This window comes from Urocitellus parryii, chromosome X (assembly GCF_045843805.1).
Source record: "Urocitellus parryii isolate mUroPar1 chromosome X, mUroPar1.hap1, whole genome shotgun sequence".
In the NCBI taxonomy this organism is placed as follows: Eukaryota; Metazoa; Chordata; class Mammalia; order Rodentia; family Sciuridae; genus Urocitellus; species Urocitellus parryii.
Window position 1 is genome coordinate 80,824,813 of NC_135547.1, and position 14,915 is coordinate 80,839,727.

The 14,915-nt window shown below is 33.4% G+C and overlaps 1 protein-coding gene across 1 annotated transcript in view; it reads left to right on the plus strand.

The window, feature by feature from the left end:
* The window catches only part of Atp7a (ATPase copper transporting alpha), a 142,227-nt gene that overhangs the window by 104,109 nt on the left and 23,203 nt on the right, over positions 1–14,915 (plus strand). The window contains exons 6-13 of the mRNA XM_077794064.1: positions 1,875–2,078; positions 5,345–5,508; positions 6,720–6,881; positions 8,473–8,549; positions 8,756–8,981; positions 10,200–10,433; positions 12,165–12,256; positions 14,028–14,155. Of these exons, the coding sequence (XP_077650190.1) occupies positions 1,875–2,078; positions 5,345–5,508; positions 6,720–6,881; positions 8,473–8,549; positions 8,756–8,981; positions 10,200–10,433; positions 12,165–12,256; positions 14,028–14,155 (1,287 nt within the window). The remainder of the gene's footprint in view (positions 1–1,874; positions 2,079–5,344; positions 5,509–6,719; positions 6,882–8,472; positions 8,550–8,755; positions 8,982–10,199; positions 10,434–12,164; positions 12,257–14,027; positions 14,156–14,915) is intronic.

Here is a 14,915-nt window from a genome sequence, read left to right on the forward strand (position 1 = left end):
TTTTTTTAAAGGGCTGGGGATCTGTCTCAGTTGTGCTTTCTTAGCATGGATAAGGCCCTGGTTTCAATCCTGAGTAGTGTAAACAAACAAATAAAACAAAACAAAAAGGGTGGTAATATTTGGTAAATTTTCTCCTTCAGTATTCTAAATAACATTATTATAATATGAATGAATAGTTTTCCAAAGTGATTCACTTAAGATTAGATATTGGGGCTGGGGTCGTGGCTCAGTGGTAGAGCACTCGCCTAGCATGTTGGAGGCACTAGGTTCAATCCTCAGCACCACATTAAAAAAATAAAAGGTATTGTATCCAACTATAAGTAAAATGTGTGTGTGTGTGTGTGTGTGTGTGTGTGTGTGTGTGTGTAAAAAGATCAGATATTGACAAATTTAGGAATGGGGAGAATATGGTCCTTTACTATTGAAACTGTCTTTTGCTGTACCCATATTGGGCCGCATGGCCATCAGCTGGGAGATTGGTAGAAGTGCAGAATCCCAGGTCCCAACTACAGTGTACAAAACCAGAATCTGCATTTTTTTATTTGATGTTTTTAGATATTTGTAACAATAGAGTGTATTTTGACATATTATACATACATGGATTATACCCCGTAACTTTATTTATTTATTTTTATGTGGTGCTGAGTATTGAACCCAGGACCTTGCACATGCTGGGCGAGCGCTCTACTGCTAGCCACAACCCCAGCCCCTTATATGAGAAATCTGGGGAAATGATCAGGCTTTTGTTAAAGTTTCTTCCAAAGATGCTCTTCTTCAACATCCTGGAAACTGTGCATGCAAGGGTTCTTTTGTGCACTAGCCCAAATAGAATTGCATTGTTTTTTTTTGGTCCAAGTGGGAGAAAGAACAACTTAGATAGGTCAGTAGAAATTTCCATATCACTTCTTCATGAACAGGAGAGGAAAAGTTTTGGCATTTTTTATAGGTGCAGAAATGTATTAGAATGATCTTTCCCTTTTGGGGAAGCGATTAATACCTCAATGGCTAAACTAGGACATATTTTCTGAGACTATAGGGGAGCTTCTGGGATGACAATTGTTCCATGGTTTATAAATATTCTATATAGAGATTCTCTGAATACTCCTTTATGCAAAATGAAGACTACTTCTTATTCCTTGTCTCTTATACTGTCCACAAAGACATTTTAAATGTGTGCTAAAAATTTCAAACTATAAGGAGCATCAGTAGAGGGAATTTGTTCTTCTCTCATTCTATCCCTGCCTTAACCCCACTCCAGAAGTAGTCACTGTTAAATTTGTTATATAGCTTTCCATGCTTTCTTATGCATATGCCCGAAACATTTTAGATGAAATCATATTGCAATGCTGTTTTATAAACTGCTTTTTGTTTCACTTAATAGTCTTCCCTTGTCCAGGGTTTCACTTTTCATGTTTTCACTTACCTGGATTCAGTCACAGTCTGAAAATACTGTTTTGTTGTTGTCATTTTGTGATAGGGATTAAACCCAGGGGCACTCTACCACCGAGTTACATTTCCCAGCCCTTTATATTTTTTGAAACAGGATTTTGCTAAGGTGCCCATTCCTGCCTCAAATTTACAATCTCCTGCCTCAGTTTCTCAAATTGCTGGAATTACAGGAATGTGCCACCATACCTGGCTGAAAGACAGACTGTATTTGCATAGCTTTCAGTACAGTATATTGGGCACTGTTGAAACTGGAAGTTAATGCTGGGAAAGTGTAAAGACTACATATTTGCTGAGGATTGTAGGACTTTTTGGTTTTAAATAAATGGGTTGGCAGTGTTTGGGGATGTGGATTGTAATATGTGACAAGGTGGCAGCTGGAGAATAATCAATATCACAAATTAAAAGAATCTTTCCCTTTCTTCTAGATACAAATGAACCATTAGTAGTGATAGCTCAGCCCTCATCAGAAATTCCACCTTTGTCATCAACTATTGAATTAAATAAGACAATGACACCAGTTCATAATAAGGAGGAGGCGAAGACTTCATCTAAGTGTTACATACAGGTTACCGGCATGACTTGTGCTTCTTGTGTAGCAAACATTGAAAGGAATTTAAGGCGTGAAGAAGGTAAGGCACTTAATGCTTGATATTTTGTATACTAATTTTAGAATTCTTTTCCTTTTGTTCTCTTATGTGTTTTGCAACCACATTTATGATTCTTCATAAATATTGTCAGTGATATGCTGAACCACCTTGATGTCCTAATAGCCAGTTTTTGTTAGTGTTATCTCGTTTACCTCATGGTTACATTTTAATGTCAATGACAATTACAGAAAAAAATAGCAGAAGGAAATACACAGGATTACTTTTCTTTATGAATCATCGCTACAATGGATTTTAAGAAACAAATTTTCTGTTAAAGCTATGCTTAAAACTGAAAATTAGAATCCATCAGGGTTTCAGTGTTACCATACCTGGATCAAGCAGTCGATCAAAAACAATATTTTTTAAACTATATTTGTTCTTTTCTAACAGTTTGCTATCTGATCTTTGCTTATGGTAAAACTGTGCAAAAATTGCTTAATATTGTGTCCAGATTTTAAGTTATAAATTTTAGAACATCTATACCACAATTTTTTAAATTCAATCATGCTCAGATGTTTTAGCTTATTATATACATTCATACTTACAGACTTTCAGTATAACAGGATTCTTCTTAACCATTCAGATGTTACAGTTATTATATATTGATTATGTATTATGTTTAATGAGATCTAAGTCTTAGTTTTGGTACTTAGGTTGTCCTAACCTACTAAATATCTCAGTCATACATTCACAAGGGTTGGATAAGGAAATAAGGATGAGTGTAAACTTACCCTCATCATTGGGTAAATAACTCCAAGTGTATGTAATAATCACAACATCTATGTATTAAGGTGAAAACATTATTTCAACAAAATATATGATATACAGAGCCATCTTCAGTTTAATACTATCTTATCTGCATTCTGTTATGTCTGCATCCTTCATTACAGCCCCCCCCCCCATGATTTTAAACTGGAATGTGGTAAACGCTTAAGTTATTTTGATTATTTCAAAAAAGAGGGAGGTTGCCAAGCAAGTGAACAAAAAGAAGCTAGCAAGGTTCCTGTTTAATTAGGGAACTGAATATTTTGGGGCAATTCAGAAATTGGCTTTTTATGAAACAAGCAATACCTGTACCAGTTACAAAATTTTTTTAGTTCATTCAGCACTTTGTTCCATTTACTATATACTGTACCCTTTATCACCTCTTAGCCCAATTAGGTATATTGCTAACCTTGCTTTGGTCACTATATTCACTTTTCTTAAACTAAGTAGCATTAGCATTTACTCAATTAAGTGTGCATTATATTTCTAAAAATGAATAGAGTCAGTGAAAGTAAAATTCAGTTGTAGAGCAGGTGCTTTTTTTAAAAAAATTAATTCTGGGTTTAATTTCCACTACCAAAAAGAAGAAAAAGAAAAGAATCAAAAGAGTTCCAATTATAGTTAGAGGAATTTTAAAAAATTAACTATATAAGTGATTGAATTTTTATATTTTTAATTTATATTTTTTTAATTTTTTTGTAGTTGTAGATGGACAGAATGTATTTATTTTGTCTATTTTTATGTGGTTCTGAGGATCAAACCCAGTGCCTCACACATACTAGATGAACGCTCTGCCATTGAGCTACAACCCCAGCCCCTGAACATAAGTTTCAACATTTTTGAAATCTGAAAAATTATATTTCCTTTCTGTTTCTGCTTAGCTATAGATTACAATCAACTGAAACAAAAAGATTTTTTTCCCTCTTTCTGTATACCCTTCTCTTCCTATTGACATTCTTCTTGTAAACTGATCATCTCAATTATTTGGTACCCATAAAGCCCAAAATGCATAGAGTTTGTATATTAGGTACTTTTAAACTTGAAACTATTATTAAATTAATATTCAGTATTTTTTTTCCTTCCTGTCAAACTGCAGAGCTGACCTATGGACTATTAGCTCCATTTCCTGTCAGATAGCCACCAAGTACCACAGATTCCTAGAAAGTGCTGCTATTCTGCTGTGTGGAGTTAATTATCTTCTTGCAGTGACAGCAGTAGCTAGTCTACATAAGTGAAATGGATTTTTTTTTTAAAGAGAGAGTGAGAGAGGAGAGAGAGAGAGAGAATTTTTTAATATTTATTTTTTAGTTTTCGGCAGACACAACATCTTTGTTTGTATGTGGTGCTGAGGATCGAACCTGGGCCGCACGCATGCCAGGCGAGCATGCTACCGCTTGAGCCACATCCCCAGGCCCTGAAATGGATTTTAACAAAAGTTTGTACCAACAAACAGCAATCATGTTGATTGCTTTGTTAGCAAGTTGTATGACACTTTTTTTCCCAAGGAATAAGAGCCTTTTAGCTTAGTGTGTGCTAGACAATGAAACTGAAGAATTTTAAGAAATGATTATTATTTAATAATATTACAATATGTACATTGGTATATTCTTGGATTCTTTGCTACAATTGTGATGATTGTCTAAGTTACTTTCTCCAGAACTCTATCTTATTAGCTTCTAAAAATGCTTATGTTTACAAGTATAGTCAATTTACTGATTACAATCCATAGGGCTTACTTGGATCCCAATTCAAGCAAAAAACTGTTAAACTAATGAATAGTTATAATACAATTTGTAGAAATGTGAATACTTCCTGAGTATTTGATGATAATGAAGAATTATTTTAGGTGCAAAATGGTATTATGGTTATTCATTTATATTTTGTGTTGCTGGGGCTCTATGCAAGATAAGCAAGCATTCTACAACTGAGATACACCCCAACCCTATTTTGATTATCTTTGGGGTCTTTATCTTTGAGAAATACATATTTAAATATTTACACATGAAATGATATAACATCTGGGATTTTCTTCAACATAATCCAGGTAGAGGGCGAGGAATACCATGTGTAGTAATATAGATAAATAAAAGCTGGGTGTGGTGGCACATACCTGTAGTCCTAGCTACTTCCCAAGGATCACTTGTGCCCAAGCGTTAGAGGCTAGTCTGGGCAACATAGGGAGATCCTGTCTCTTAAAAGAAAAAGAAAATTGGCCAAGTAGTATTGATAATTGTAGAATCTGGGTGACGTTTGCATCAAGTTATTTGTGTTTTTCCTCTCTTATGCGTATATAACTGAAACTTTCCATAAAAGGTTTATGAAGGACAAAGAGTTTTATTTGGTTTGGGTTCAAGACTTGTATAAAGTTAAGTAATTAATTTTACTTTGATCCTTTATAGTTAAATGAAAAAATACAAAAATATAATTATAACATTACTCTTTTTTTAGAAGGACTATTATCTCTATTGTTTTATTTATCCTAGGAATATTTTCTGTACTTGTTGCCCTGATGGCTGGCAAGGCAGAAGTAAGATATAATCCTACTGTTATACAACCACCATTGATAGCAGAATTCATCCGAGACCTTGGATTTGGTGCCACTTTGATAGAAAATGCTGATGAAGGGGATGGTGTTTTGGAACTTGTTGTAAGTAAGACTTTTTGTATGGTTAATAAAATTTCCAGGGAAACTTGGTGAGGGTTCATAGAAAAGTTCTGAAGATAAAGGCTGGGAAAATAAGATATATAATGAAATAAAGGAAAGATAAAATATGAGTTTGTGGTGGTCTTCAAGCATAGAATATAATTGTTGTATGTTCATTAAGAATTAGGTTTGAATGAGTAAATGAAAATCAACTTTTTAATGTAGCATGATTTCTATCTAGTAAAGAATGAATTCCAGATACACTAAAGATTTAAATTTTATAAATGAATTTATAGAACAGATGTAGGGCATACTGGTTTCAAATGATCATTTTCCAAAAAAGATCATTTTCTCCAACCTGGAAAATCAGCTGCTAGGGTTCTTTCCTATAGAAATATGAGCATATATAAAGTTATATTTGTTATAAAACTTTAAGAACAAAAATTTAGATCCAACCTAAATGTCTTTTAATAAGAAATGGCTATATAAATTAAGTGTAGACATGTTATGGAACAAAATACAGCTATTTAAAAGAATAACAATACAGCCAGGCACAGTGGCACATGCCTGTAATCCCTCTAAGTTGCCCAGGCTGGCCTCAAACTTGTTATCTTCCTACCTTAGCCTCCCAGGTTGCCAGTGTTAAAGGTGTGCACCTGTGATAGGCCTGGCCTATTGTTTTTCTTTGAGGAAAGGATTTGCTGAGGTCCTCACATAGTCATTCTGAAAATCCTGCCCATTCAATTTAAATTTTAATACATAACTAAACAATAACCCAACTTAAGATGTAGAGAAAACCATATCTTTATAGACACAAAGTTGAAACTTTTTAGTCACCTATTAACTTTCACTGAAAGTAATATTAAAGGCTATATACTTCAGCAGGATGCAAAAAAATCTAGAGAGAAGCAAGGCATTTAGATATGAGAAACAATGAGAGATACCAAATCCTCTATTACTTAGTAGTAGGGACAGGAAGAGATAGATTTTTAATGAAATACTCTTCTATCTGGACTATATATCTTTGTTTCATGTAATATAAATATGATATTCTAATATAAAATATAAAAATGATATTCTAATAATAATATCTGAAGCATACTGACAGGACAGATGAGATTTTTCTTAAGAGTCCTTTTAGTTAAAAGTACTAACTCATATTTAATGGAAGGAAAAAGAATATTTCTGAATAACAAAGGCTTTTTCTTCTACAGGTAAGAGGAATGACATGTGCCTCTTGTGTACATAAAATAGAGTCTACTCTCACAAAACACAGAGGGGTCTTCTACTGCTCTGTGGCCCTGGCAACAAACAAAGCACATATTAAATATGATCCAGAAATTATTGGTCCCAGAGATATTATCCATACAATTGAAGTAAGTACCAAGGCTTTGCACTTCTGTATTCTTACCTACTTAACCAACACCTCAGTATATCACATCTGTTTTACTTCAGATAGAGATAATGAAAAAAAAATCTGACCCCTTTGAATATTCCAGACAAGATCTCTCTATCTCAAAATCTAATGCAAATGTTTCTGATTTTTTTCCTTGGTCTTTGTTAGGAAAATTTAAGCAAAGGTACATTTAAAGCACTATTAATTACAAACAGACTTAATTTAGAACTACAACTCACTTAAAATATTTAGAAAATGGAAGTGAAGACTTTTTATGTGTGTGGTGCTGGGGATCAAACTTAGGGCTTCACACATGTTAGGCATAAGCTATACCATAAGCTATACTCTAAGTATACCATAAGCTATAGAAAATGGAAATAAATCAGATTTGTTATGAGTAAGATTTTTGTTAATCACTAAGCAGATTAAGCATCATGTTAGATACATTGTTAGGTCAAAGCAAAAACTCTGTTTTTAAGTTAAAGTAAAAGAATTAAAAAAGACAAGCCCTTTTCTTTGCACCATATTTATCCTGTGTTCTTTAGCAAATTTTAAGCAATAATACATGGAAAGTCCTTTAACAATTTCAGTGTGCTGTAAAATTGATCTTCCAATAATCTAAAGTATATTAATAATTCAGAGAAGATCCAATTAGTAAAGGTAATAATACCATTAACATCTTAGTGAAGCTAGAATTATTGAGTACGTATGACACAAAGGTATCATATTGACGTGAAGGTACTCAATAATGCAAGATTGCAAAGCTTCAATTCCTAATTCCCATAGCAGCATAGCCATCTTAATTTTGGAGATGAGGATACTCAGGTTATGAGAAGTTACTTGTCCATAACTGGTAAGTATAACTGGGATTTGAACCTAATCACTCTGACTCTCTTCTCTGTACTACACTACCGAGATGTAAGATGGCAACAGTTTTCCTAGCAGTTAAAAATATAGTGTATGTTAGTATCTAAACTCATGTGAGTCTCATTTAGGTGTAATTTCCTTTTTATACTTTGTTTTATTGGGGAAAATGATTTTCATTTAAGTTCTATTTCTGATAGAATCAAGACTAGCATACATGAGGCCTTGAATAATGTATTTAGTATGGTGCTAGCTTTTGTGAACTATTTTTTTTAAAAAAATTTTTGTTAGTTGTAATTGGACACAATACTTTAATTTTATTTATTTATTTTTATGTGGTGCTGAGGATTGAACCTAGCGACTCCCACGTGCAAGAGGAGCACGCTATCGCCAAGCCACAACCCCAGCCCTTTTGTGAACTATTAATGAGAACCTCTACTGAGGACAACTGCAGTTGAGTTAAATTGTTAGTTTGAGAGAAGAAAGGTAGACATTAACTAAAATTAAGGAAATATTAACTTATTTGATGAAATATTAGAAACAAAGGTAATCAACATCAGGAAGCACATAATCTACATATTTCCCAGAGGGACTTACACTCAGTAATTGAACTGAATTGCTCTAAATAACAATATCATGGCTTAGAATTTCTCTATATAATATTTATATGTTGAGTGAAATAATTGTTTTCTCATGAATTTCCTTAGAGCTTAGGTTTTGAAGCTTCTTTGGTCAAGAAGGATCGGTCAGCAAGTCACCTAGACCATAAACGAGAAATAAGACAGTAAGTACTTTTTTGGGATGTCAGTAAAAAAAAAAACAGATTTTGACTCTCATTGAAAATTTAACTTCCTGATAGCATATGAGTTTTTATGTCATCCTTATACTAGGTAGAAAGGTTACAATTTGAATTTCTTTATAGTATATAGCATCTTTAACCATTAGTTACTTAATAAATTATGTTTCTTTTCTTACTTTTTTCCATGTAAGATGGAGACGGTCCTTCCTTGTGAGCCTATTTTTCTGTATTCCTGTAATGGGGCTGATGATATATATGATGGTTATGGACCACCACCTTACAACTCTTCACCATAATCGGAACATTAGTAATGAGGAAATGATCAACATTCATTCTTCTATGTTCCTGGAGCGCCAGATCCTGCCAGGATTGTCCATTATGAATTTGCTGTCTTTTTTATTATGTGTACCTGTACAGGCAAGTGAAATATAGCATGCATATTTGGTAGTAATGAAAAAATATCCAAAATGTGGCTGGGGAAGTTATTTCTGATTGCAAAACAGGTATTAGTGAGATATCTGATCATTTTATGTTGGATGTTTTACAAAACTAATTTTAAACTGAATAGTTAGTTGAAGTACATAAAAGATGTCATTTAATTCCTAAGAATGTTGTTAATGACAAAGCAGAGAACAAGAATTCAAATTTTTGGATTTGATATTCATATCTATTTCTGAATATAGCTTTATATTTATTATTTTTCCCTGGCACTTCAGTTTCTTACTTTCTGTATGTTTTCAACCCTTGTTTTGAGATAAACTTTTTATATATATATATATATTTATTTTTTAGTTGGACACAATACCTTTATTTTATTTATTTATTTTTACGTGGTGCTGAGGATCAAACCCAGGGTTTTGCACGTGCTAGGCAATCACTTTACCACTGAGCCACAACCCCAGCCCTTGAGATGAACTTTGTGGAATAGAACACTTCCATTTAATAAATTTATTCCTTTATTTGATCCTTATAAAAGGTAATAATGATTTTAAAAACATCTTAGTATGTTTCTCATACTAATGAAAATGAGCTTTCTAGTTATGTTTACCAACAAATGCAGCCAATAGATCCAATAGCTTGTAAAATACCACTTAGGATGACTAATGGTACTAGGTGAAGGGGTTGAGTTTTATGAATCTGATATAACTTTACTACATACATATATAAATACACCACAGTGAATCTCAACATTACATCCTAATTAGGGATCCTGATTAGAATAAGATATTGTCCGTGCTCATATAAATGTATCAAAATAGATTCTACTGTTATTATAACTTTTAACATGTATAACAAAAATATTTTAAAATCCTGACCAAAATGTAAATTTTTGTCCTTGTTGTTGTGTTTTGTTAATATCAAAAAGAAAAATCCAAGAACTAGCTATCTTTCCTTATAATGTGAAATATCCATTGGATCACAAAAGACAGCCCTCAAGGACTTGTACAGCAATTTGAATTTCTACATCCACATCTGCTAAAATATAAACTTGCCCCAGCTTAAAAATCTCCCCTTATATTTGTGTATCAGTTAAAAGCCAAAGGAATTGTAGATATTGATACTTTAAGTTGTTGAAGAGTACATGTGGATTTTGGTATTTTTAAATACTGAATGATTATCATTCCTATATTACAGTTTTTCGGAGGCTGGTACTTCTACATTCAAGCTTACAAAGCATTGAAGCATAAGACAGCAAATATGGATGTACTGATTGTGCTGGCAACCACCATTGCATTTGCCTACTCTTTGGTTATTCTTCTGGTTGCAATGTATGAGAGAGCCAAAGTGAACCCTATTACTTTCTTTGACACACCTCCTATGTTGTTTGTGTTTATTGCACTAGGCCGATGGCTGGAACATATAGCAAAGGTAAAGTAATAAAGGTTGATGTTTATTAAAATCCTGGGTATCAGATAAATGACCACAATATTTTCTACATTGATTTATATAGTAAACCATTTACTGCAATAAGTAGGTTTTGGGAAAAATTGGTTTTTAAAATTTACTTTTATTGGTGCATTATAATTATACATAATAATGGGATTTGTTGTTACATATTCATATATGCATATAATGTAATTTGGTTAATTCCATTCCCCAGTACCTCCCCTTTGAACATTTTTTATTAGTGCATTTGAATGGTTTCATTGTGACATATAAGTACATGCCAATAACATACTCTGATTTATCTACTTCCCCATTACCTTCCTTTAGTTTTCCCTCCCCTTTCTCCTGATTCCCTTTCATGAAAGAAGTATTTTTGTTTTGGTAATATTTAAGTTGAATAGTACTTTAATAGATTTAACAAATTTATAGAATAAAGTATGTACATGGTTATTTTAAGAGGGAGATATTTGAGAAACACTTATTTATATCACATTACTAATTAAAAGACTGATGTAACCACATGGTTTAAAATAATGATGGAAAAATTTCATCCATGGTCCCAATGTTATAATTTAAGTTGCTTTCTAATTCCTTTCTTTTTAAGATTTACAAACATAATGTATATTTAGCACTTTGTATCCTTAACACTATAAGTTTTTTCCCCAGTTTTTGCAGTCTAGAGAATTATTTCATATTTCTTTCTTTTTTTTTTATGGGGCATACCAGGGGTTGAACTCGGGCACTCAACCACTGAGCCACATCCCCAGCCCTATTTTCTATTTCATTTAGAGACAGAGTCTCACTGAGTTGCTCAGCACCTCCTTTTTGCTGAGCTAGCTTTGAACTTGTGATCCTCCTGCCTCAGTCTACCAACTGCTGGGATTACAGGTGTGCATCATCGCACCCGGCAATTATTAATATTTCTGAATAATAGCATATTAAGTCAGCATTCTTTAGTTTACTATTTTGCTTTTGTTCACAATTAGGTTGTTTCCATTTTTAAAAAATTTTAGATAATTCTGCATTGAACATATTCATGTCTAATAGTTATTTCTTTTGAACTAGTATCTTTATTGAAATTATAAAGAATGTGATTACCAGGTTAAAGGGCATAAAACTTTCTCTGTTTCTTGCTATAAGTTGTAGCCAGAAGTGTTTTGCCGTCAAGGGTATGTCAGTTATTAGGCAGTTATTAGGCAAAGTTATTAGGCATTAAATGATATTAATGGGTTGCTTTAGCTTGTATTTTTTCCATTAGTAATACACACTATTCCATGCAGTGGATATTTATATTTCTTTTTAAATGATTTGCCTATTATGTCCTTTTCCAATGTATTTATTGAATTCCTAATATTTTCTTTTTAATGTATACTTTTAATAAAATATATTTAATACTTTCAATATTTTGTATGCTTCATTTCTAAATATTTTTATTGTAGTTATAGATGGACAAAATGCCTTTATTTTATTTATTTATTTTTATGTGGTGCTGAGGATCAAACCCAGTGCCTCATGCATGCTAGGCAAGTGCTCTGCCACTGAGCTACAGCCCCAGCCCGCTTCATATTTTTGATATGAACTTTTTTCTCGTTTGAACAAATTAATATTTCCAAAGCTGACTTTTTGGTAAATGTTAAAGTTATATCTTAATTTTAATTAAGATCTGAACATTCTATTTCTTAGCATTGCTAATGTATTTGTTTTAATTTATAGGGCAAAACATCAGAGGCTCTTGCAAAGCTGATTTCACTACAAGCTACAGAAGCAACTATTGTAACTCTTAACTCTGAAAATATCCTCCTGAGGTATTTATCTTCATTCTTTTCCTTTCTCTTTTTTTTAACTTCTTACAGAAATTTTCAAATATACCTGGCAGTAGAGAGAAAAGTTTCATAAGACCACATAATCCATCTCCCAGACTTAACAGTTTTCCATATTTTGCCACGCTTTACTTCATCTAGTCATTTTATCTTTCTTTCTGTTGTTGTAGTAGAAGTTTAGGCCAGCCTGGGCAACCTAGTGAGACCCTGTCTCAAAAACAAACAAACAAACAAAAAAGACTAGAGATGTAACTCAGTGGTGGATTACCTCTGGGTTCAATCACCAGTACTTCCCAAAAAAAGCATATCCAAACCATATTGTTTTATTGCTAAAATTCTGTATAAATACTTCTAAAAAGGGGGACATATTCCATTTTCCATCTATCAAAGTAAACAATGATTCCTTAATGTCTTCTTTTTTTGAACCCAGGGGTGCTTTACCACTGAGCCATATCCCCAGTGCTTTTTATTTGTCTTTATTTTGAGATAAGAGTCTCATTAAATTGCTGAGACTGGCCTTGAATTTGCAATTCTCCTCCTACCTCAGCCTCTTAAGTCACTGGGATTGCAGGTGTGCACCATCATGCCCAGCTACTTAATGTCTTCTAATAATCAATCCGTATTCACATTTCTCCTTTTGTCTCCAAAATGTCTTAAGTATCTTTGTTTGAAATAGAATTCAAGTAATATCACTGTATCATTTGCAGTTTTTAAAAATTAATTGAGTTTTGCCAGGCATAGTGGCATGTGCCTGTAATCCCAGTGGCTCAAAGCCAGTCTCAGCAACTTATTGAGGCCCCACACAACTCAGTGAGACCCTTCTCTAAATAGCTGGGGATGTGTCTCAGTGGTTAAGCCCCCACTGGGTTCAATCCCTGATACCAAAAAACATTATTAGAGTTTTTATTGACACACAATATTTGTAAATATTTGAGATGCAGTGTGATGTTTTGATTCATGTATACATTCCTATCATGTATCTTATGTTTCTTTTAATCTAGAATATCTCCTTCCTCTCTTTCTCCCCACCCCCAGTATAATTGACTTGTTGAAGAAGCATCCATCAGTTGTTCTATATAATGTTCCACTATCTAAATTTGTCTCTTAGCTTTCTTGTGGTATCATTTAACTTGTTTATTTTTATTGTTTTGGTACTGGAGATTGAATCCAGGGGTGATTTGCCACTGAGCTACATTTCTCACCTTTTTTATTTTGTGATAGGGTCTTACTGAGTTGCTTAGGGCTTTGCTAAGTTGCTGAGGCTAGCTTCAAATTTGTAATCCTCTTGCCTCAGAGTCCTGAATCACTAGGATTACAGGTGTGTGCCTCCACACTTGGTTCATTTAACTTATTCTGTAACTCCTATGTTACTTATAAATTGGAAATTAGAGCTAAAGGCTTGATTAGATTCCATTCCTTTGTATTTGTCAGTTTTATACTCGTAAAATTATTAGACAAATTTACACAATAAATTTTTCAGTTAAATAGAACCCATAACATTATTTTAAATCTTTCACTTATTCATTAAATGACTATTCAACAAATATTTAGTAAATATTCATTAAATGACTATTCAACAAATATTTTGTGCTCACTAACAGTAAGCAAGACCAATGTGGTAGTTCTGACTTAGATCTTAGCTTCCATTGGTAGTAATTATGGAGCCTGAAGCTTGACATGAGCTACAAAGCTTACATTGGTAGGTCAGGGTAAAAACTATATTGTTATGATACTTTTTATGTTAACTTACATTCAGTGAAGAACAAGTGGATGTGGAACTTGTACAACGTGGAGATATCATTAAAGTTGTTCCAGGAGGCAAATTTCCAGTGGATGGTCGAGTTATTGAAGGACATTCTATGGTAGATGAATCCCTCATCACAGGTAATGTTTCTTTTAGAGGCTCGTGATATGAAAGTGAACTGAATCCAAAGTGTTAATGAATATAGGCACTAAAGATGAAGCACTTTTTGTAGAATCTGTACATGAGTGAATTATGAGCAAAGAGAATATGAATTACTTTTAAGATTGTGTTAAATGAGTTTCTTCAGATTTGCTTTGTGGTTTTAGTTATGCTATTGGAGACTCTTCATTGAAGATTATTAATTACCCGAATTCCTAACCAAAGGAAGTTGTCTTAGTCTCCTTTAGAGCCAGATAGGCTTTGGCAAATTTTTTTCTGGGAAATTATCTGTTCTCTCTTCTTGCCCAAAAGACTGGTCGAGTCTGATCTGGGTTACAAATACAAGGTTTTTGTATCAGGGTCTGCTCTAAAAGAGAGTAGGCCTAGAGTATTTTTAGAGGTCTTAGATAATTAAGGCCAATTAGGGGCAGAATTAAAATAACTTCTTTCCTCCTCAACTCTCTAGATAGTCCCAGAAGGGGCTCAGTTTATGGACCATGGAGAAATAATTTAATGCTCTGTAGGGGTGCCTTTTCCAATCTGGATGGAAAAAGTCTTAGTTCAGGGGGACTGTCTTATTCACTGTAGTACAAATTAGTGTCCCTGACCTTGGTCCATTTTCCCATGCCCTTTCATTCCAGTCATTTTTATTGCAAAGAAAAACTCCTGCCTACATTTCTAAGTGCTCCTTGAGAACAAGTTGAGAACCAGTGATCTAGGACTAGGGTGAAGTTCCAAAAG